Genomic DNA, 22,967 nt, shown 5'->3' with positions numbered 1-22,967 from the left:
TTACTGCTTACTTTTTGTAAGGATATAAACCAATAGATATTAAAATGGGTCCCTTCCGGGCCCTGTAGTCATGTCCTTAACTTTTCAAGCAAATGCATACACTGATTTCTAAACAGTCAGTATAAAAGCGTTATGGTAGCCATGTTGTTCCTGATTACATTTCACATGCTTTATTTAATCTTGCATTCCCTTTGAGTGTTTGCTTTTTCCAGGATGTTGGCACTCTTTTTAAACAAGCAATGCAATAGGTCTCGCATTAGGAAAGTTTGAACTATTGGTATTGTAAATGAATTTTTTTTATTTATGTGTTGGTTTTGAAAATAGAGAAATTAATAGCTTTGTCATTGACAATGCCAATAGTCTTAACTTTCGCAAATGTGACACCTATAGCATTTGTACTGCAATATGTGTTGTATTTACGTGACTTAGATGTATTGATATTACAAATAACAATGGCTTTTAATTTTTTTAAATAATTAATACTTAAATGAAAGTTATTGTAATTTATAATGGCAATAGCTTAAACTTTTGTAAATTACTTTTGTGAAGATTATGTTCAGTGTTTTTTATTGTGACGAAAATCCAAGAACAGAAGTGAAATATTAACATATTTTTGTGACATTTGTAATGAAGCTTGAAACATTGAGAGAATATATTTGAACCAGTTGGTGTTGAATGGTTGCACAGATTGATGCTGTGGTGGCGCAGAGTGATGTTGTGGTGGCGACGAGTGATGCTTTGGCATTCAGTGATGCTGTGGTAACGCATAGTGATGTGGTGGTGCTGAGTGATGCTGTGGTGATGCGATAGAGTGAGGGCGATAGATAGAGTGAGGGCGATAGATAGGGAGAGGATGATAGATAGAGTGAGGGCGATAGATGAGGTGTAGAGAGAGGGGTGTAGAGAGAGGGGTGTAGAGAGAGGGGTGTAGAGAGAGGGGGTAGCGAGAGGGGGGTAGAAAGAGGGGGTGTAGAGAGAGGGGGTGTAGAGAGAGGGGGTGTAGAGAGAGGGGGTGTAGAGAGAGGGGGTGTAGAGAGAGGGGTGTAGAGAGAGGGGGTGTAGAGAGAGGGGGTGTAGAGAGAGGGGGTGTAGAGAGAGGGGGTGTAGAGAGAGGGGTGTAGAGAGAGGGGTGTAGAGAGAGGGGTGTAGAGAGAGGGGTGTAGAGAGAGGGGTGTAGAGAGAGGGGTGTAGAGAGAGGGGTGTAGAGAGAGGGGTGTAGAGAGAGGGGTGTAGAGAGAGGGGTGTAGAGAGAGGGGTGTAGAGAGAGGGGTGTAGAGAGAGGGGTGTAGAGAGAGGGGTGTAGAGAGAGGGGTGTAGAGAGAGGGGTGTAGAGAGAGGGGGTGTAGAGAGAGGGGGTGTAGAGAGAGGGGGTGTAGAGAGAGGGGTGTAGAGAGAGGGGGTGTAGAGAGAGGGGGTGTAGAGAGAGGGGGTGTAGAGAGAGGGGGTGTAGAGAGAGGGGGTGTAGAGAGAGGGGGTGTAGTAGAGAGAGGGGGTGTAGAGAGAGGGGGTGTAGAGAGAGGGGTGCAGAGAGAGGGGTGTAGAGAGAGGGGTGTAGAGAGAGGGGTGTAGAGAGAGAGAGATGGGTGTGGAGAGAGAGAGATGGGTGTGGAGAGAGAGAGAGGGGTGTAGAGAGAGGGGTGTAGAGAGGGGTGTAGCGAGGGGGGTGTAGCGAGGGGAGTGTAGCGAGGGGGGTGTAGAGAGCGAGGGGGGTGTAGAGAGCGAGGGGGGTGTAGAGAGCGAGGGGGTGTAGAGAGCGAGGGGGGTGTAGAGAGAGAGGGGGTGTAGAGAGAGAGGGGTGTAGAGAGAGAGGGGGTGTAGAGAGAGAGGGGGGTAGAGAGAGAGGGGGGTAGAGAGAGAGGGGGGTAGAGAGAGGGGGTGTAGAGAGAGGGGGTGTAGAGAGAGGGGGTGTAGAGAGTGGGGTGTAGAGAGTGGGGTGTAGAGAGTGGGGTGTAGAGAGTGGGGTGTAGAGAGTGGGGTGTAGAGAGTGGGGTGTAGAGAGTGGGGTGTAGAGAGTGGGGTGTAGAGAGTGGGGTGTAGAGAGTGGTGTAGAGAGGAGTGGAGTAGAAAGCGAGGGGGTGTAGAGAGAGGGGTGAAGAGAGGGTGAAGAGAGGGGTGTAGAGAGTGGGGTGTAGAGAGAGGGGTGTAGAGAGAGGGGTGTAGAGAGTGGGGTGTAGAGAGTGGGGTGTAGAGAGTGGGGTGTAGAGAGTGGGGTGTAGAGAGTGGGGTGTAGAGAGTGGGGTGTAGAGAGTGGGGTGTAGAGAGAGGGGTGTAGAGAGAGGGGTGTAGAGAGAGGGGTGTAGAGAGAGGGGTGTAGAGAGAGGGGTGTAGAGAGAGGGGTGTAGAGAGTGGGGTGTAGAGAGTGGGGTGTAGAGAGTGGGGTGTAGAGAGTGGGGTGTAGAGAGTGGGGTGTAGAGAGTGGGGTGTAGAGAGTGGGGTGTAGAGAGTGGGGTGTAGAGAGTGGGGTGTAGAGAGAGGGGTGTAGAGAGAGGGGTGTAGAGAGAGGGGTGTAGAGAGAGGGGTGTAGAGGGGTGTAGAGAGGGGTGTAGAGAGGGGGTGTAGAGAGAGGGGGTGTAGAGAGAGGGGGTGTAGAGAGAGGGGGTGTAGAGAGAGGTGTGTAGAGAGAGGGTGTGTAGAGAGTGGGGTGTAGAGAGTGGGGTGTAGAGAGTGGGGTGTAGAGAGTGGGGTGTAGAGAGTGGGGTGTAGAGAGTGGGGTGTAGAGAGTGGGGTGTGAGAGTGGGGTGTAGAGAGTGGGGTGTAGAGAGTGGGGTGTAGAGAGTGGGGTGTAGAGAGTGGGGTGTAGAGAGTGGGGTGTAGAGAGTGGGGTGTAGAGAGAGGGGTGTAGAGAGTGGGGTGTAGAGAGTGGGGTGTAGAGAGAGTGGAGTAGAAAGCGAGGGGGTGTAGAGAGAGGGGTGTAGAGAGGGGTGAAGAGAGTGGGGTGTAGAGAGTGGGGTGTAGAGAGTGGGGTGTAGAGAGTGGGGTGTAGAGAGTGGGGTGTAGAGAGTGGGGTGTAGAGAGTGGGGTGTAGAGAGTGGGGTGTAGAGAGGGGGGTGTAGAGAGGGGGGTGTAGAGAGGGGGTGTAGAGAGAGGGGGTGTAGAGAGAGGGGGTGTAGAGAGAGGGGTGTAGGGAGAGAGGGGTGTAGAGAGAGGGGTGTAGGGAGAGAGGGGTGTAGGGAGAGGGGTGTAGGGAGAGAGGGGTGTAGGGAGAGAGGGGTGTAGGGAGAGAGGGGTGTAGGGAGAGGGGTGTAGGGAGAGGGGTGTAGGGAGAGAGGGGTGTAGGGAGAGAGGGGTGTAGAGAGGGGGGTGTAGAGAGGGGGTGTAGAGAGGGGGGTGTAGAGAGGGGGGTGTAGAGAGGGGGGTGTAGAGAGGGGGGTGTAGAGAGGGGGGTGTAGAGAGGGGGTGGGGAGGGGGGTGTAGGGAGAGAGGGGTGTAGGGAGAGAGGGGTGTAGGGAGAGAGGGGTGTAGAGAGAGGGGTGTAGGGAGAGAGGGGTGTAGGGAGAGAGGGGTGTAGAGAGGGTGTAGAGAGAGGGGGTGTAGAGAGTGGGTGTAGAGAGTGGGGTGTAGAGAGAGTGGGGTGTAGAGAGAGTGGGGTAGAAAGCGAGGGGTGTAGAGAGAGGGGTGTAGAGAGAGGGGTGTAGAGAAAAGAGGGGGGTGTAGAGAGAGGTGTAGAGAGGGGGTGTAGAGAGAGGGGGTGTAGAGAGAGGGGGTGTAGAGAGAGGGGGTGTAGAGAGAGGGGGTGTAGAGAGAGTGGTGTAGAGAGAGGGGTTGTAGAGAGGGGTTGTAGAGAGAGGGGTTGTAGAGAGAGGGGTTGTAGAGAGAGGGGTTGTAGAGAGAGGGGTGGTAGAGAGAGGGGTGGTAGAGAGAGGGGTGTAGAGAGGGTGTAGAGAGGGGTGTAGAGAGGGGTGTAGAGAGAGGGTGTAGAGAGAGGGTGTAGAGAGAGAGGGGTGTAGAGAGAGGGGTGTAGAGAGAGAGGGGTGTAGAGAGAGAGGGGGTGTAGAGAGGGGAATAGAGAGAGGGGGTGTAGAGAGGGGAGTAGAGAGAGGGGAATAGAGAGGGGTTGTAGAGAGGGGGTAGTAGAGCGGGGTTGTAGAGAGGGGGGTTGTAGAGAGAGGGGGTTGTAGAGAGAGGGGGTTGTAGAGAGAGGGGGTTGTAGAGAGAGGGGGTTGTGTAGAGAGGGGGTTGTAGAGAGAGGGGGTGTGTAGGGAGAGGGGGTGTGTAGGGAGAGGGGGTGTGTAGGGAGAGGGGGTGTGTAGGGAGAGGGGGTGTGTAGGGAGAGAGGGGGTGTGTAGGGAGAGAGAGGTGTAGGGAGAGAGGGGTGTGGGGAGAGAGGGGTGTGGGGAGAGAGGGGTGTGGGGAGAGAGGGGTGTAAGGAGAGGGGTGTAAGGAGAGAGGGGTGTAAGGAGAGAGGGGTGTAAGGAGAGAGGGGTGTAAGGAGAGAGGGGTGTAAGGAGAGAGGGGTGTTAGGAGAGAGGGGTGTAGAGAGGGGGTGTAGAGAGAGAGGGGTGTAGAGAGGGAGGGGTGTAGAGAGGGAGGGGTGTAGAGAGGGAGGGGTGTAGAGAGAAGGGGTGTAGAGAGAAGGGGTGTAGAGAGAAGGGGTGTAGAGAGAAGGGGTGTAGAGAGAGGGGTGTAGAGAGAGAGGGGGTGTAGAGAGAGAGGGGGTGTAGAGAGAGGGGGGTGTAGAGAGAGAGAGGGGGGTGTAGAGAGAGAGAGGGGGGTGTAGAGGAGGAGGGTGTAGAGAGAGAGAGGTGTAGAGAGAGTTAAGGAGGGCCTTTATCTAAGATGACTTATTCATTACACTTCCTTAATTCACAAAGAAAATGCGAGAATACATCTTCACATTACCATGCATTGAAAATGTCTTAAAGTATGTGCTTGCAACCAAGTGTAAACAGATCAGTGAGCTGTTCGCTCACACTACAGATTTTACGTTTAATCCGGATCAAAAGCAGCTGGGGTGTTGTGTGTAAACAACAAGCTCTTGGCATTGCGCGGAGGGGGGCGGGGGAGCGAATTCCTTTGAAGTGTGAAAATTCCTTTGAAGTGTGAGAATTCCTTTGAAGTGTGAGTGTGGAGATAGGCTCACAGGCTGCCGTTCGATGTGCATGCACCTTCACACATGCACTGTAGGCAATCCGCCTGCTTGGTAGCATTTTTGAATGCTCTTTTACAACTCACTGAGAACGCATGCGCATGATCTCAACGAGACCTAAAGAGAAAAAAAACGGAACAAAATTATCTAAATGACAGGAAGGGTAGATTTGAAGTCACGGGAAAGAAGAAAATGAGAAGGGCAGATAAAATACGAAAAGGGAAGGGAAGAGAAGTGAGTCACAGAGGAGTAACCGGAGAATGTAGCGCGGAAGACAAGACACCGAGAGCAGAAGGAAGAGATAGGGGATAAGTAGAAGCTGAAAAGGGAAACGAGGCGAAAAGGTCTCAAAATGAGACAAGGAGGAAAGGTTCTGCAAGAGAATGTCAGAAAGTACAGCGAAGTTAGAGATGTGAAGGGGGAGACAGAGGAAGAGAGAGAGGAATAAATTACAAAATTGGAAAAGAGACTAAAGGCAAAGTGAATGGAAAAGAACGAGGATGTGTGAAAAGACAGATGTCGAAAAGGAAAGAAGTGGTTAAATTCAGTCAAATGTGATAGAGAAATGTGAAAGTGGAAAAAAGTGCAGGATAATGATATAGGGATAAAATGAAGAGAGACGAAGACAGGACAGGAAATGATGATATGAAGAGAATAGGGAAATTCACAAAAAGGGAAGAGGCAAAAGAGAGGGAAAGAAAGTCGAAAGCGAAGAGAAGAGACCGGTAAAAGAAAAGAATAGGTGAAACTGGCGAGGGAAGAGTGAAAGGGATGAGAGAGGCTAAGACACGGCAAAGTGGGGATTAACTTTAATATTAGGTAGAGTCAATAGAATGCAAAGAATAGGACTAGTGTTCGGGAAAGTAATATGAAGATCGAGGCGAGAAAGAGATGGACGATAACGGTGAAAGGAAGAGAAAGCAGAACGTGAAAGACGTGAATTGAGAGAAGTAGAGAAGGGGTGATGCGAGGGGAAGTTACGGAAAGAGAAAGGAGAGAAAGAACAGAATGCTGAGCACGAGATGGAGGGAAAGAGGAAGGGCATCGGAAGAGAAAGCGGAGACACGGTTAGAGAGGGAAAAAGAAAAGAAGGGAATGGCGATGAATTGAAAAATGGGAAATAATGCAAGCAGAATATTCAAAGGGCATAGAAAGAACGTAACCACAGAGTCGGCGGGAAAGCGAGAGAGAAAAGGTTGCTCGGGCGAGGGAGACAGCAAAAAACAAGGGGGCACCAAGGAGGAGGGAGGGGGTGGAAGTGAAGGTGAGGAGAAACCGGAGATTCGTGTTTGCTGGGTGCGCAGCAAGGCACATCAATCTCAGTCTGCAGGACGCAGAGCTCTCTGTGAGGGCTGTGTTAGTTTAAAAGGCACCTGGCCAGGGGGGGGTAGACTCTCAACCCCCACACCTGCTGGAAGAGGTACCCTGTTGTCAGAATGGCACCTGTGCTGAGGCAGCGCTCCAGAAACAAGAGGTAGCAAAATTGTGTTTATGGAGGTGCCGGGGGCGTTTGGGGGGGCTGTCTAATCTCTCAGCGTCTTGGACCCCTCGTCCCCGGGGCCACAAGGATGGGTGTGAAGAAGAGACAACGGAGGTTTTCATACACCACAGATTGCAAACTCGATAATCAGCTGGGGGGTGGGTTGGGCTTTGAAAGAAGCACCGCCTGGCAACGGGCAGCATAGGAGGGTGAGAAAGGGCTGAATTTGAAGGAGAATAAGTAGGAATTGAAGGATGGACAACTTGGACGTTCTAAAAGTTAGGTTTTATGTTACTGTTAGACGGGGACCCGGAGGGTCGGCCGAGTACAGGGGGGAGAGGCCTCCGGTGAGGGTCCTCCCCGGTAATCGTACAGACAGGTAACTTCCCCCCCCCCCCCCACAGATAGACACCACACAGGGACGCGTTCTTCACACTTTTATATTTCTTAAGAGCAAGGTAATTGACAGTACAGCAGGACCAGGATACTAGGACCCTGTCAATTCTAGTCTCTTTGGGGGGGAAGGGTAGCGGGACAGTCTCAGTACCGGACCGGTACGGGGGTAGCAGGTGTGGAGCTCACAATCCTCGAGCTGATGGTTCGCAAGTAGGGGCCGCGGCAGTGCCAGCAGGCCTTCGGGATGGTTCACGAAAGGATGAGCCGCGGCAGCGCCAGCAGGCCTTCAAGATGGTTCACGAAAGGATGAGCCGCGGCAGCGCCAGCAGGCCTTCAAGATGGTTCACGAAAGGATGAGCCACGGCAGCGCCAGCAGGCCTTCAAGATGGTTCACGAAAGGATGGACCGCGGCAGCGCCAGCAGGCCTTCAAGATGGTTCACGAAAGGATGAGCCGCGGCAGCTCCAGCAGGCCTTCAAGATGAGTTCGTCTCGGTGTCTCTCGACTCCAGGATCCAACTGCCTTCCTGCTCTGGAGCTGCCCCAGTTATAGGCCTGGCGCCCTTTGATGTCCGGACCCTCGCACTTGGAGGTCGGGGGGTCCGGGATGAGGGAGTCCAGACACCCAGCAGGGGGGTGGAGCCAGCGCCCAGGGAGGCTGGGGCGATCGACACCTGGCGGAGGGGAGCCGTTGACACTCCTTCTCCCATTGACCTGCCAAGTGGTCTCTTTACCCCCTAGGGGGATGGTGGTGCCTCGATGTCGGGGCCTGGCTGGGCCCAAGGCCGAGGTCGACCCGAGGCCACGAGGCCCGGTCGAGTAGTGTCCAAAATGGCGGCTGGGCCGGGGACAGGGGTTCTGGAAAGGACCCGGGCCAGCCGATACGGTGGTGTTCAGGAGCCAGGGTTCCGTCGGGGAAGGGCCGGAGGTTGCCCCGGCGGGCTGCGGGGGTGGTTCTTGTCCGGGGAGCAGGAGGAGCAGGGGTCCGCGACCCGCCATGCGGGGAGGGGACAGCCTGGCCACGAGGCCTGTCCAACATGCGTCCCCCCCAGCTGAAGGCAGGGAGAGTCCGCCATCCGCTTGGGTACTCTCCTCGCCGAGGCGGAAGAAGCGGGACAGGCCGTCTGCGTTGGCGTGATCTTGGCCTGGGCGGTGCTCCACAGTCAAGTCCATTCCCTGCAGGGAGATGGACCAACGCAACAGCTTCGGGTTTTCTCCCCGCATCTGCATCAGCCATTGCAGGGGTCGGTGATCTGTTTGTACCCGGAAGTGGGTACCGAAGAGATAGGGCCGGAGCTTCTTGAGGGCCCATACTACGGCGAAGGCCTCCCGCTCGATGGTGCTCCAGCGCTGTTCTCGGGCCAGCAGGCGTCGGCTGATGAAGACCACTGGCTGATCGACCCGCTCGGTGTTGAGTTGGGAGAGGACGGCCCCTATGCCATGATCTGAGGCGTCCGTCTGCACTATGAATTCCCGGCTGTAGTCGGGGGCTTGGAGTACGGGGGCGGTGCACATGGCGGACTTCAGGTTCTCAAAGGCCGTCTGACATTCCGGCGTCCAGTTGACTTTCTGGGGGTTCTTTTTGGATGTGAGTTCTGTGAGGGGCCCTACAATGCTGTCATAGTCTTTTACGGAGCGCCGGTAGTACCCGGTGAGCCCCAGGAAGGCTCGGACCTCTGTCTGGGTGACCGGGGGCTCCCAGGCTTGGATGGCGGCAATCTTGAGCTGGAGGGGGGCCACCAAGCCACTTCCCACCTGGTGTCCCAGGTAGGTCACGGACCCTTGGCCGATCTGGCACTTGCTGGCCTTGATGGTTAGTTAGCCCGGCCTGCCGGAGGGCGTTCAGGACCTCCCGGAGGTGGTGGAGGTGTTCTGCCCAGTGGCGGCTGTACACAGCAATATCGTCCAAATAGGCGGCGCTGAATTTCTCCAGACCCGCCAAGACTTTGTTCACGAGTCTCTGGAAGGCGGCGGGTGCGTTTTTCATTCCGAATGGCATCACCTTGAAGTGGTAGTGGCCTTCCGGGGTGGAGAAAGCGGATCGCTCCTGGGCACCTGGAGTGAGGCCGATCTGCCAATAGCCCGCTGTTAAATCGAAGATGCTCAGGTAGCGGGCGGCCCCCATGCGGTCGATCAGCTCATCTGCCCGGGGAAGGGGGTGAGCGTCGGTCCTGGTGACGGCGTTCAGACCCCGATAGTCTACACAGAACCTGAGCTCGGGGGCGATGCCCGGGGCGGCGGCCTTGGGGACCAACACGACGGGGCTGGCCCAGGGGCTGTCGGACGGCTCGATCACTCCCAGAGCTAGCATCTTGGAGACTTCCGACTGGATGCAGGCGCGTACTCGATCAGGCACCCTGTACGCCCTGTGTCGGATAGGGGGGGCTATCCCCGGTGTCAACGTCGTGGAGGCACCAGGGGGTGATCCCAGGGATGAGGGAGAACAGGTCTGCAAACTGTAGAAGCAGTTCTCTGCAGTCTTGGCGTTGTGCTGGGGACAGGGCCTCGGAGAGGTGGACTCCCTCCACGGAGCCGTCTTTCTCGAGCGTTTTCAGGAGGTCTGGGAGGGGCTCGGAGTCTTCTTCAGCCCCACTGTCGGTAGCCATCAGGAGGATAAGTTCAGAGCGTACAAAGTGGGGCTTGAGTCTGTTGGCGTGGAGGACCCGCAGGGGGTTTCGGGGGGACTCCAGGTCCACCAGGTAGGTGACGGGGCCCTTGCGCTCCACCACTTTGAAGGGTCCTGTCCATTTGTCCTGGAGGGCGCAAGGTTCAACCGGGGACATCACCCAGACCTGTTGTCCCGGCTCGAACTCGATGGATGAGGCATTCTGATCATACCAGCGCTTCATGTCCTCTTGGCTGGCTTCGAGGTTGGCTTTGGCGAGTTCCCTGAACCGCCGGGTCTGGTTACGGAGAGTCAAGAGGTACTTGTATACATCAGGGGGAGTCTTCTGAGGGGCCACCTCCCATCCTTCTTTGACTAGGCTGAGGGGGCCCCGGACGGGGTGTCCATACAAGAGTTCGAACGGGCTGAAGCCCAGGGATTTCTGGGGGACCTCCCTGTAAGCGAACAGGAGGCACGGGAGCAGCACGTCCCATTGGCGACGTAAGGGTTCTTCCAGGCCCATGATCATCCCTTTGAGGGTGCGGTTGAATCGTTCTACTAGTCCGTTCCCTTGCGGGTGATAGGGGGTCGTGAATTTGTAGGTGACCCCGCACTGTTGCCATAGGGACTTCATGTACTTGGAGATAAAGTTCGTGCCCCTGTCACTGACGACTTCTCGGGGGAAGCCCACCCGCGAGAAGATCCCCATCAGGGCTCGGCCCACCACGGGCGCCGTCACGGTCCGGAGAGGTATGGCCTCGGGATAGCGGGTGGCATGGTCCACCAGGACAAGGATGAACCGGTGTCCCTGTGCTGTCCGGGGCTCCAGGGGCCCCACAATGTCTATTCCCACCCGCTCAAAGGGGGTGGTGACGATGGGAAAGGGTTGCAGGGGGACCTTCAGTTTTCGACCGCTTTTCCCGCTGGCCTGGCATGTGGGGCAGGCCCGGCAGTGGTTCGCTACATCGTTCCGCATCTTCGGCCAGTAGAAGTGGGTCACCAGGCGGCTGTACGTCTTGTCCTGCCCCAGGTGCCCGGCAAGAGGCACATCGTGTGCCAAGTTCAATAGGACGTCTCTGAATCGGAGGGGGACCACCAGCACCCGGCTGGCTCCAAGTTCGGCGATCTTTTGCTCACTGTAGAGCAGCTCGTTGTCCCAGTAGATCCAGTGGGCCCCCGATGTATCCCCTGCGCTCTGGGCTATGGCTTGTTGTCGGAGGCCCTCGAGGGAGGGACACGCTCTTTGTTCCTGGCGGAACTGTTCCTGAGTGGGGCCACCTTCTTGGCGCCACTGGGCCAGCTCCGGGAGGTCTTGGGGCTGATCCCGTTCTTCGTTGTCGGACCCCGGAGGACCAGGCTCAGGGGTGGTTTCTTCGGTGACAATCGGTGGGGGAGGCTCGGGCCACTCTGGTTCCTCTTGGCGGGGCATGGCGCGGGCGGCCATGGATCGGGTCGTTACGCAGACCCATTCAGGGAGACCAAGCATCCCCAGGTGCTCCCTCCGTTCAACGGCTGACCAGGGGGAGCTTTCGAGGTCGTTCCCCAGAAGGCAGTCCACCGGTGCACCGTCGCGGACAGTTACTTTTAGCATGCCGGACACCCCCCCCCCCACTCGAAGGGGATGCGGGCCATCTGGCACAGGCTTTCGGAGTTGTCTGCCGACCGCACTGGACAAAGTACATTTGGTAGGATCTGGTCAGGGGTCACCAGGAGGCAGCGGACTGCCGTCACACTGGCCCCTGTGTCACGGAGGGCTTCCGCCCGGCATCCATTGATTGTGACCCACTGGCTGTATTTCTGCGTGTTGGCGGGGATGGGCGCCCGCGGGACCATGTACCTCTCTCCTAGACAGACCAGGGACATGGCAGCTGGTTCCCACTCGGGCTGGTACGGCTCGTACTCTTCGGCGTTTTCCTGGCCTAGCTCTTCTCCCAGAGCGGCGGCGGGGATCTGGCGGTTCATGGGACTCTGATTTTTCGGGCAGTTGGGATCATTGGCGTAGTGGCCGGGTCGCTGGCACTTGTGGCAGGTAACGTTGGCGCGGAAACCTGGTCGCGTTGGAGGGCTACCTCTTCCGGCCGGGGGCGGGGGGTTGCTAGTGGAGGGCACGGTGACGGTGTCCCGGCCCCGACCCTGGCCTCCTCCTCCTCCCCGTGGCCGGTGGGGCCCTTGGGAGGCTCTGTTTTGCTCGCTGGGCCAGTTTTGAGGGACTCGGGTGCTTTCCCATCGGTCTGCTTCGATGGCGAGTTTCCAAGGTTCGGTCAGTTTACTATCAAGGAGGTGCTGTCTTAGTTCGACAAAGCAATTATTGGAGAGGTGCTCCCATACAATCAGGTTGAATAATTGCTCGTAGGTGGTGACCTGGCTGCCCTTGATCCATCCCTCAAAGGCTCGGCTAAAAAAGTTCACATACTCCACCCAAGTTGTACCAGGGATCCGTTTGCAGTCCCGAAATCTCTGCCGGTACATCTCGGGCGTGAGCCCATAGCGAGTGAGGAGGGCGGCCTTCATGTGGTCATAGGATGTCATCTGGTGGTCGGGGAGTTGCAGCAGGGCGTCTCTTCCTTCGTTAACGAATTTACCCCATAGCCCGGCTCCCCAGTCGCTCCGTGGAATTCGGTGGGAGGTCATTGCTACCTCGTAGGCTTTAAACCATTGCTGGATATCATCGTTCCGGTAGTATTCCCGGACGACGTCCTTGGGGATGTGGACCTTGGGGTCTGTCGGAGCAGTGGGGCTTGGGTGCCCGGAGACACCGAGGTCTTTGTTCTGCCGTCGAATTTCTAGCTCCTTTAAGTTGCGCTCATGCTCGTATACTAGTCTTTTTTCTTCCAGCTCCCTCTGGCTCTTTTTCTCTTCTCGTTCTTCCCTGAGCCGTAAGTGTTCGAGTGTTATTTTTTGCTCTGCCAATTTGAGTTCTCCATCTAAGCGGAGTCGAGCCAGCTCCAATTCGTGGAGCCGGCTTTTCTCCCGTTCTCGGGCCTCTTCGGACGAGAGGCCCGATCTTCTTTCGTCTGCAGGGGTGGTACTTGTTTCGGTGGTCTCGAGGCTTTGATTTTGGGGTGGGGATGTTTCCGTCCCCACCCAAGCTTCTAAGGCGTGCTTGAGGTCATCTTTCGTGCTCAGTCCCGTGGTAGCAATGCCCAGCTCTATGCAAAATTGCTTTAGTTCTTTGTGGCTGTATTCTTCCAGCTTTTCCATCTGAAATGTTTCCGTTGTTCCACTCTCCTTTGTCGTCATGGTTGCTGTGTGTCGTGGGGTGAGTTACTCTCTGTACGATTATGCGTCGGCTCGGATCGCGCCGCTGGCCACCAATGTTAGACGGGGACCCGGAGGGTCGGCCGAGTACAGGGCGGAGAGGCCTCCGGTGAGGGTCCTCCCCGGTAATCGTACAGACAGGTAACTCCCCCACAGATAGACCCAACACAGGGACGCGTTCTTCACACTTTTATATTTCTTAAGAGCAAGGTAATTGACGGTACAGCAGGACCAGGATACTAGGACCCTGTCAATTCTAGTCTCTTTGGGGGGAAGGGTAGCGGGACAGTCTCAGTACCGGACCGGTACGGGGGTAGCAGGTGTGGAGCTCACAATCCTCGAGCTGATGGTTCGCAAGTAGGGGCCGCGGCAGTGCCAGCAGGCCTTCGGGATGGTTCACGAAAGGATGAGCCGCGGCAGCGCCAGCAGGCCTTCAAGATGGTTCACGAAAGGATGAGCCGCGGCAGCGCCAGCAGGCCTTCAAGATGGTTCACGAAAGGATGAGCCGCGGCAGCAGGCCTTCAAAATGGTTCACGAAAGGATGAGCCGCGGCAGCGCCAGCAGGCCTTCAAGATGGTTCACGAAAGGATGGGCCGCGGCAGCGCCAGCAGGCCTTCAAGATGGTTCACGAAAGGATGAGCCGCGGCAGCGCCAGCAGGCCTTCAAGATGAGTTCGTCTCGGTGTCTCTCGACTCCAGGATCCAACTGCCTTCCTGCTCTGGAGCTGCCCCAGTTATAGGCCTGGCGCCCTTTGATGTCCGGACCCTCGCACTTGGAGGTCGGGGGGTCCGGGATGAGGGAGTCCAGACACCCAGCAGGGGGGTGGAGCCAGCGCCCAGGGAGGCTGGGGCGATCGACACCTGGCGGAGGGGAGCCGTTGACACTCCTTCTCCCATTGACCTGCCAAGTGGTCTCTTTACCCCCTGGGGGGATGGTGGTGCCTCGATGTCGGGGCCTGGCTGGGCCCGAGGCCGAGGTCGACCCGAGGCCACGAGGCCTGGTCGAGTAGTGTCCAAAATGGCGGCTGGGCCGGGGACAGGGGTTCTGGAAAGGACCCGGGCCAGCCGATACGGTGGTGTTCAGGAGCCAGGGTTCCGTCGGGGAAGGGCCGGAGGTTGCCCCGGCGGGCTGCGGGGGTGGTTCTTGTCCGGTGAGCAGGAGGAGCAGGGGTCCGCGACCCGCCATGCGGGGAGGGGACAGCCTGGCCACGAGGCCTGTCCAACAGTTACGCTACGCTATGCTGTGCTTTGTTGTGTTGTGTTGTGTTGTGGTTTGTGTGCTGTGTTGTTACGCTATGCTGTGTTTGGTATGCTGTGTTGCAGAGCACTATGTTACGCTATGATATGGTATATTCTGCTACGTTACGTTATGTCACGCTATGTTACGTTTTGTGCATTTGGGCAGCCCATTTGTAAAGGTCTCATAGCCTGTGGTTAGAGAAGGGGCGAGAGAGTTCCATGGGGAGCGGTTTGAGGGTTGGGGGAGAGGGTGAGAAGACGGCGATAGATGTCTGGCCCAGGTGGTAGGGTGGCAAGACTGTAGAAAAGCGGAGCTGGAGGGAAGGGTTTCCGGAAATGGAGAGAGCACGAGGCAGATGCCTTTGGACTGCAGCGGTGATGGAAGAACGGGGCATGGGGGTGGGTGGTAAGACTGAGGGGGGGGCTGGCTAGGGAGAGGGGCAGAGGGTGCGATGGAGTGACTAGGGTGGTGGAGGAGGTCTGGGCCCAGGGGTGAGGCTGAAGGAGGATGGGGGAGGGGCATGGGAGCGGATTTCTTTGAAGTCTGAAGCTGAGGCTCAGAAAAATAGTGGTGTGCGAGCGGCTTCCTTTGAAGTCTGATGTCGAGGCATTGTGTGGGATGTGGCTGGGGATGATGTGCACGCGCCTGGCTCACATGAACTGTACGCGATCCGCAGCTAGGTAGACTTTTCGGACTGCTTACTATAATCTCACCTATTCAATCCCTACGGGATAGAATAGGGGAGAGCTAAAAAAAAAATTGATAGGCAGCATATTGCTCTTGTCTAGTATGTAATTTGAATGGAGTCACATCCAGGTGTTTATAGCGGGGCACAACTGGATTGTAGTTGAAGGCAGTTCAAGTTTCTTTCAGTGGGGCAGTATGGTGTTTAGTGGGGGTGGATGTGGTACTATGGTCAGTGCTCCCGAATTTGGAACCCGGGAACCAGGTTCAGCCTTCATGACCAGTCCTCCAGACCACTCTCCTGAGTTCATGCTAGACCTTAGAAGGCCCCTCAAAACCTTAGAAGCCCTGGTGTCTTAGCAACAGCAGGTAGACCATAGCAGTGGCAAGTGTGGATTAACCTTGAACGCCTCTCCAACACAATCCATACTGAAGTTCACCTCCAGTCTTGTGGACAGGCCTATGAAGCAGCAACACCCTAGAGTAAAAGTGAGTGTCACTGAGGTCACAGGACCCTTCAGTGTGACCGCACCGGGTGCTGGTTTAGGTTGGGGGCATTGTGTTTGCAGGTATATTATGGTTTTAAAAGCACCTGGTGCCTCTAGCAATTTTTGGAAACAATTGAAATATCACGATAACTCCAGTGATTAATGTTCTTCCTAGAGAGAGATCGTAGTTTTTTCAAGGGGACTTTTTGACTCATGGAAAGGTAGCGCAGAGGGTTAATGTGCCTGCTGCAAAGATCCTTTCGTTACTTGCAGTTTATAAGTTAAAATCCTAACATAAATCAGTGAGCTATTAACTGTCATCTAAGAGCTGCATGCAAGGTATAAATTAGAGCGATATGTTTTTTTCCCCCAGTCTTTGAATATCATAATGTTGCAAAAGGTGTTCATTCAGATGGACATAATTTTCTGATTATTAAAGAGAACCCCCAACCATGGTATTGCGTTTAAAATTCTGGCTGGGCTAGAGCTGTGGTCTCTAGGCCGGACACCTCCAGAACGATTGCTCTCGTCCTTGTAAGGACGTTTACAAACTTTAGAAACCTCCTTTTGTTTTTAGGTCAAGCCTAGGGTCAGCGCGCAAGCGCTGCTCTGCGAGGCATGCAGTACTCTGTATGAGTAGTTTGGCCAACTTCTGAGTTTAAGTGCTAGGCCTTCTTCCACAGCCCCACCCCATAGGTGATACAATGAAAGATGTAATCCCACCCTGTTATATGTGGTATGAGGATGCGGTTCATGTGCCAACTCCTAAGATACCTTTAATAAACCGTAATAAGTGATAATGTGCTGCATCGCTAAATACTTATAAGGTCCCAATGGCGAAATCAATTGCATTGAAAATGCTAGTTACTATTACAATCCCCCAAAACAAGCCTTTCTAAACCCTCCCTCCGACTCTTCCCCCTCCACCTCCCTTTCACTTATCACAAGTCTCCTCCAACTGCTATAAGCTCCAAAACAAGCAAACCATTTGACATCCTTCCCTCTTCTATCCCTCCACTATCCTTTTCAATCCAAATAACAGACTAACATATCCACCACTCAAATTACTTTCATATTTCACTATACTAATTCACCACCAACACAGTATGGGTTCCAGAGTAGCATGCTACTCGCCAAAAATGCACTTCAACACCCCATCAGGGGTAGCAAGCACTATATAAATGCAAACCTTTTTCCCTTCTCTCTCTCCATTATACTTCTGAATTCAGATAACTGAGTAACATATCCACCACTCAAATTACTTTCATATTTTCACTATACTAATTCACCACTAATCCTTTATAGGTTCCGAAGTAACGTGCTACTCACCGAAAAAGCACTTCAACAGCCCATCAAGGGTAGCAAGCGCTATATAAATGCAAACCTTTATACCTCTTCTATCCTTCCACTATCCTTCTCAATCCAAATAACTAACATATACACCACTAATCACTTTCATATTTTCACTATACTAATTCACCACTAATCCTTTATGGGTTCTGGAGTAGTATGCTACTTGCCGAAAAGCGTGAATTAAATGCAATTACAATACAATCTGTTTGATGGGTTCATTTACAATCACAGCTTCCTTCCTTCAATTATCAGAAACAAGGCAGAAACTGCTGGTAAAGCACAGGGTTATAGTTAGTTGTAAGGCTACTAGATGACTCCATGCCATCCGGGGCACCTTATTCTAGTCAAGACTTCCCTTCTACAAGCTGCTGCAATCTGGAAATTTAGATCAATTGGTTCAACTAAGGTGAACCAGGAGTACAATACCCAAAATCATTTGACTGTTTAATGAAAGCTCAGGGCTATGAGATGGTGTCTCTGATTAAATCAAGTAATCTATTAACAGGAGCATACTTGGCAACAGTCTGAAGGGTCCTGGAGACCCACCCAAGGTAACTGAAGAAACAAGCATGTGCAAAAGCCAGTAGGTTTCGCCTATGAGAGCTATTGGCTTTGATAATTTTTAGCAATTCTGTACAGCAGTACGTCAGCTGTGCAGCATGGCTAAATATATTTTGTTAAAAAGCGCTATGGCATGGCCAGCTCTAATGTGTTTCCATTTTTACTTTTTTGTCAAGCACATTAGCACTGGCCTCATCATGGCACTTCTTTAAAAATATTTTTTGCTATGTGCTCCTCCAGCCCCTCTTGCTAGTCATCTTCCCCCCAACTGTGTCCTTCTCTCTGGTCCTCCCTCCTTCGTGCTGCCTCGTTCCCCAACAACTCCCCCCATTTGTTGAGGGAAAAAACAAACGGGAGAGTAGGTTGGGGAAGAAGGCAATACGGACTGAGGGAGGGTGGGAGAGAAGGATGCAGTTGGAGGGGTCAGCGGGCGGGGCTAGGGAATGCCCAGAGACAATGACAACAGAGGAAGGGTGGGAGGTGTTGGGACAAGCACATGGACAACAGAGGGCTTGTTGGAAGGCAGGCTTTGGAAAACACAAGGACAGAGGTCAGACAGGAGGAGCTGTTGAAGCAAACTCACAACTGAAGGTGGGTGGGAGAGCAATGAGGGAGGAAAAATGAGGGGTGGCAAAGTACATGAGAAAGACATCTGTAAAACACATGCACTGCCAGTGCTTAAAAAAAAAAAAGTGGTGCCTGAAAAGTGAGCAGTGGAAGTACACAGTAATGTGTTCATGCTCCAGGGAAGTTGTCAGACCCCATGTAGAAGGCTATGAGGCGGACAAGGGCTACTATCCCACAACTGTGGAGGCCTTTCACCACTGCAGTCCAGGGGCCTGCCCTACTATGGCAATGCAAACTGAGTCAAGCAACCCCATTATGCATTTGACTCTCAGTAACAGCAAAGACGAGCAGTCACAAGCTTCTCAGGGAGGTCAGTTTGGGTATTATACAGTTTCGATAACGAATACCATCCCTCAGCATCGCAAGATCAATGTCCAGATGAGTGCTTCCATTTTTAGAAAACACAAGAACATTATTGCACAGAAATGATAGAATTCTACGTCATACTTAATAATGCACGAATACCCGGTTCATGGGTGCGAGCCTTGGCACACTAGAAGCCTCAGCCGTCTAGGCACCTACATGTCTATAGTAAGTCCCTCCTTTCCAGGTTCAGAGTTTGTGGTAGGTCAATGGGTGTAGTTTGTGGTGATGCTGGTTCGTATTAGCCCTCAACCTCTCAGGCTGAGGCTTGTCCAGTCATTCACCAAGTATGGAGAAACAGGTCAGCAGCGGGATTTCACGAGCAGAAAAAAGCCTCCAGGCAGCATGTAAGAGTCTTCTCTGAGGCCAAACAGTGGTGGCTTGATGGGTCGCGGCAGGAGCTGAAGCTTTTCGTGTGCACCCTCTTCCGGCAGTGAACTGCATATCATAGCTCACGCCTGCACTGGAGTGGGTAGTTAGCTAACAGTGCAACACCAACCATTGGCTGCATAACAGCCCCCCCCCCCTCCGAGTACCCTGCAAAGTACCCACTCCCTGGTAGAAGGGACCACAACAACGTGGCTTTTTTTTAAAAAAACACAATGTGGGCAGGAGCTTCCATCTTTATACCTTCTATGCAGATGGAGAATGTGTATTCCTGGTCTTGGCTTCTGTCAGCAAGGTTGCTCTTCCCACAGGACAGTATCCAGGTAGAGTGCCCACCACAGTACAAGGGGTGAGAGCAGCCTGCACCCAGCTATTTATGCCCCTGCTCAGAAATCATTTTAATGGGAAGGTTGGTGATTTTCTAAACCCAACCAAGGCCACTCATTATCCATACTATATTCTGCCTGATGCATCTGCACTGGTCTCACAAATCAATCTGAGGAATCAAACTTAATTTTCAGCCTCCAATTGTAAATCCTTACACATTTACTTAATGTTTTAAATGTTTTCATTTTACTTCTTTATTACATAGTTTAATCATCTGTTAATATTACCTAATTGTCTAAGAAGCTGCAGACAAGAATTTGGTTGACAATTCCCTGGAAGAGTTCATCAACACAATGTGTGGCGTTGTAGGCATGAAGGAACCCAGAGGTTTAGTGGAGCACCGTGGCAGAACAGGTGGTATTTTTTTACTCGAGCCAAAAAGGCAGGTGCGGATGACGGCAGCAGGAGAGCAAATATGTTTCATACTCGAGGGAGCCCAAAGGAATGGTGATGCAGAGTACAGAACACCATTAATGATGGTGCCTTTTTCGGCTCAGCAGGTTGAGAGTGGCACCACAAAGGTATGGCTTTAAGTTTGGGAGCCCTCAGAAATAGGATTACCAGATGATTCCATGTTACTGGGACACAACTGTTCCAGTTGTGCAATTTTCTTTTACAAATCATTGTTGTCAGTGTATTAGGTGTCCTTTCTCAGTGGAATTGAACCAAAACTAACACCCAAGACTGAAACCAAGCTGTCAAAGTTCAATGAGCCATCTGGTAACCAGTCCCAGGAGTGGTAGTGGAGGAGAAGGAAAGCAGGGTCCCATTAATTTAGTTTACTGTTTTTGAGCAACTGTAGCAATATGCTACATTGGCGGCACTTCAGAGCCCCAGCTGTGTAGATAAGTTAAGTAGCTATATACTGCGTGTTACATAACTATGGTCAGGGCAGTTAACCAAATACACAAATCGGTAGGCAAGAAGTTTGCCTCGGGCTGTAGGGTTGCTTTAGATACATTGCTGTTAGTAGTGAAGGGTGGAGGTACAATAAAGATGTTCTGCTTAGATCCACAAAGGTTCTTTTTTTGTTTTTGTTACATTCTGCACAACTGATCCATGGGAAATCTACAGGGTTGGGACGGGACCCAAATACACCCCACCCCGACAATAACCGCCTCACCACCCCCCCCCCAAAGCATTTGTTGGTGCCTTGTCCATCTACCATAAACTGCTTTACAAGTCTGCCATCCTAAGAGTAGCATAAACAATACATACTTTACTCATCGGTTTCACTTCAAATCCATTAGCAAGCAGCCCAATCAGGTTTTGAACATGGAGACTTGTGTCCTCGTTCCCCTTTACCCCTTCCTTCAGCCACTGGTATAAGGCTGTAAGATGCAACACCACAACCCCCACAACAGCCCGATGACCCAGAAACTGAAGGCTAGACACAAAAGAGGAGGTTTAAGTCTCCTAATCTGTCCTATGGACGTGTGCATAAGGACCACAAGCGGACAAATGCACATCCCTGGGTGTGAATTGTGCAACACAAGTATATAAGGTTAGTACACTTGCAATTCATCACATACCGGGTAATGGGCGATAACCATGCGGTTCAGCAATGTGGACAGTGAGTAGAAGGCTCCAGTGTTCAAACCTGGAACAAGAGAAGGTGAGAAAGGTGCTGTTAATGGAGAGCATAGATGGCAGGCACAGACTTTTAATACTCAACACCGTGCAACCCCTAGTACCATGAAGATGAGATGAATAATTATTTCTTATGCTCAAGACCCCAAGCATGGTCCGTTCTGCTACATCACACCTAGGATTTTCTATTAACTGCTCAATGTTTATTCATTCATTCATTCATTCCAAATTGTGCTTCCTTCGGCAACTCTTCAGGGGATCACCAGTCTCATTTTGAGACACCCAAATCAGGACTGCAACAGGTCCACTGAGAAACAGCAAAGTTCAACTTTAGCTCTCAAAACTCTTCAACAATTTTCTTTTTTTTTTATAACAAATTTTATTCAGTTTTGTATTTGGTACAGCAGCGGCCCGGACGCATACACACAAACGAGTTTCAATATAAATGCCGCCATGTACTAATAAGAATCATACGAAAAAAAGAAGAAAATAATGGAAAACCAGAAGAAAAAACAGTCAACCGTACTAAACTGTGCACAGATCCGGCACCCACTCTTCAACAATTTTAACGCGCTATTCATACAGCTAATTCTACTTCACAATGTTTCTCCACTGCAATGATTAAGTATATTTTTTATTTTAAGGAATAATATGCCCCAAAAACTTGTTGTTTACAATTTTCAAGTGTGCAAGTAGTGACCATTATGCTGGAGATGGATTCAGTAATGTGGCCATTATGTCGTGCTAGAAGCAAATGTAGAGATGTTACAGCTCAAAAAAGAGAAACTGCACAGGGCTATTGAGCATGAGAATGTGCTGCAAAAAAGTCTGACGAGGCTGGTATCTTACAGAAAAGCCTGAGGCAACTGTGTAAATGTTCCTGTGTGCAGGTTTCCGTCTCATGATATTGAGCAGGGCTTAGGCCTCACATACACAGTATATGCATCCCAGGCAGGGCAGAATGCAGTCCATGAGCAATCCTCAAGCCCAAGTGCAAACTCACTTGTCCACGGGGAAGGCATCGTGAGCAGGCTCCTACACAAGAGGCAGGCCAAAGTGCAGACCTAATGCTAAGGTCCAGTCACTTGTTAAGGTGCAAGTGTTGTGCCCTGATGCATGCCTTGTGCTCAGGAGCAAGAGACCCAATTCTTGGGTGGTTACCCAAAACAAACCTTGAGATACGTTGAATGGCTTCTTGGCAGATTCAGCCTTCAAGTACCGAGTTCAGTGCCTGGACACATCTGTTGTGTCCAATATTCATGTAGCGATTGTAGGCTCCGGCACAAGTCTCATTCCCAGCAGGAACTTTTTCACCCCCAGGCAATGGCTCAGTGCTCATGACTTGTACCAGAGTCAGAGCCTATGCCTAAATCAGGTCCTCCTGCCCAGATGCAAGCATTCTGCCATCACGCCAAACTTTATTACCAAGAGACCAGACGTATACAAGGCCTTACAAAGATGATGCCAGGCAACGGATGTAATATTAGGTGCATGGTCTTTGCTCAGGGTCACGTTAAATAACAAAATATTCCTCCACAGCGGTATACAATTGTGGGTGATTCATACACACTATATATTTTTAGTTGTCCCGCAGAGTATGGAGCATCACAACATTTTATGAATTCACATTTTATTAATATCAAAATTAGATGAGATTATCACATACATATACATTTAAAAATAGTTTTCCTTTCTCAAACAATACAGACAGTACATAAACAGAGACCCATGGTCAGGGTCAGCCTTTATAGCTGAAAGCGGCCACGTTCTTAGGAGCAGAGTGCCTCATAGTGGAGGAGGAAGCAAGTATAGACCCTCAAGGTAAGGGACCAACAGGTGCTGGTGTTGTAACTATATATAGTATGTAGGACGGAGAACTTGCTCATGCCATTAGGCTGATGCCCAATTCCCTGCTTATTCAAAGGCTTTTTAGATTTCCTTTCCCTCGCTGGAGTGCCCAGAATTATACTTTACGCATAAATACAGTGGTAATGTTTACACCATTCCCTTTCCTGGCAGTTTTAAAAACTGCCACGCAAATTAACTTCAGGGGTGGGACAGGTGAGCTGTACTCATTCCTGATTGATCTGCCTTAAAGGGCATAAGCAACTTTTAACAATTCATTAAGTGAGAGAAGATGAAAGTTATCAAGAATATTCAGTAACTGGTGCAGACTTAAGAACACAAGAGGTCTTCAAGAATTGGAGTATGAAAGCAGGTTGAGGGATGGTTTGCAGTAGACGCACAGCCAGCTGAGGATAGGGTCAGAGCGATAGCTATAGACATGGAGTAATGGTGCCAACATTGAAGGTGATGGGCTGCACTGGGAAGCCTTTAGGTAGCCAGGCGCTCTATAAATCCTCACTAGATAAGATGGTGCGAGCGCTTTAGTTGGGCTTTATATAGAAAGATGGCTTTTACAGGATGGTACAGAAGGAGAACTATGGAAGTTGGATCAATTGGGC

At 52.0% G+C, this 22,967-nt stretch overlaps 1 protein-coding gene across 3 annotated transcripts in view; it reads right to left on the bottom strand.

The window, feature by feature from the left end:
- The window catches only part of FLVCR2 (FLVCR choline and putative heme transporter 2), a 513,060-nt gene that overhangs the window by 256,574 nt on the left and 233,519 nt on the right, over positions 1 to 22,967 (bottom strand). For all 3 annotated transcript variants that reach the window (XM_078659926.1, XM_078659924.1, XM_078659925.1), the window contains exon 5: positions 20,445 to 20,512. In XM_078659926.1, the coding sequence (XP_078516052.1) occupies positions 20,445 to 20,512 (68 nt within the window). The remainder of the gene's footprint in view (positions 1 to 20,444; positions 20,513 to 22,967) is intronic.

The sequence above is a fragment of the Lissotriton helveticus genome, chromosome 9 (genome assembly GCF_964261635.1).
Source record: "Lissotriton helveticus chromosome 9, aLisHel1.1, whole genome shotgun sequence".
NCBI classification, from domain to species: domain Eukaryota; kingdom Metazoa; phylum Chordata; class Amphibia; order Caudata; family Salamandridae; genus Lissotriton; species Lissotriton helveticus.
Note: the sequence above shows the minus strand (reverse complement) of the source record. Positions and strands in the feature narration are given on the sequence as shown.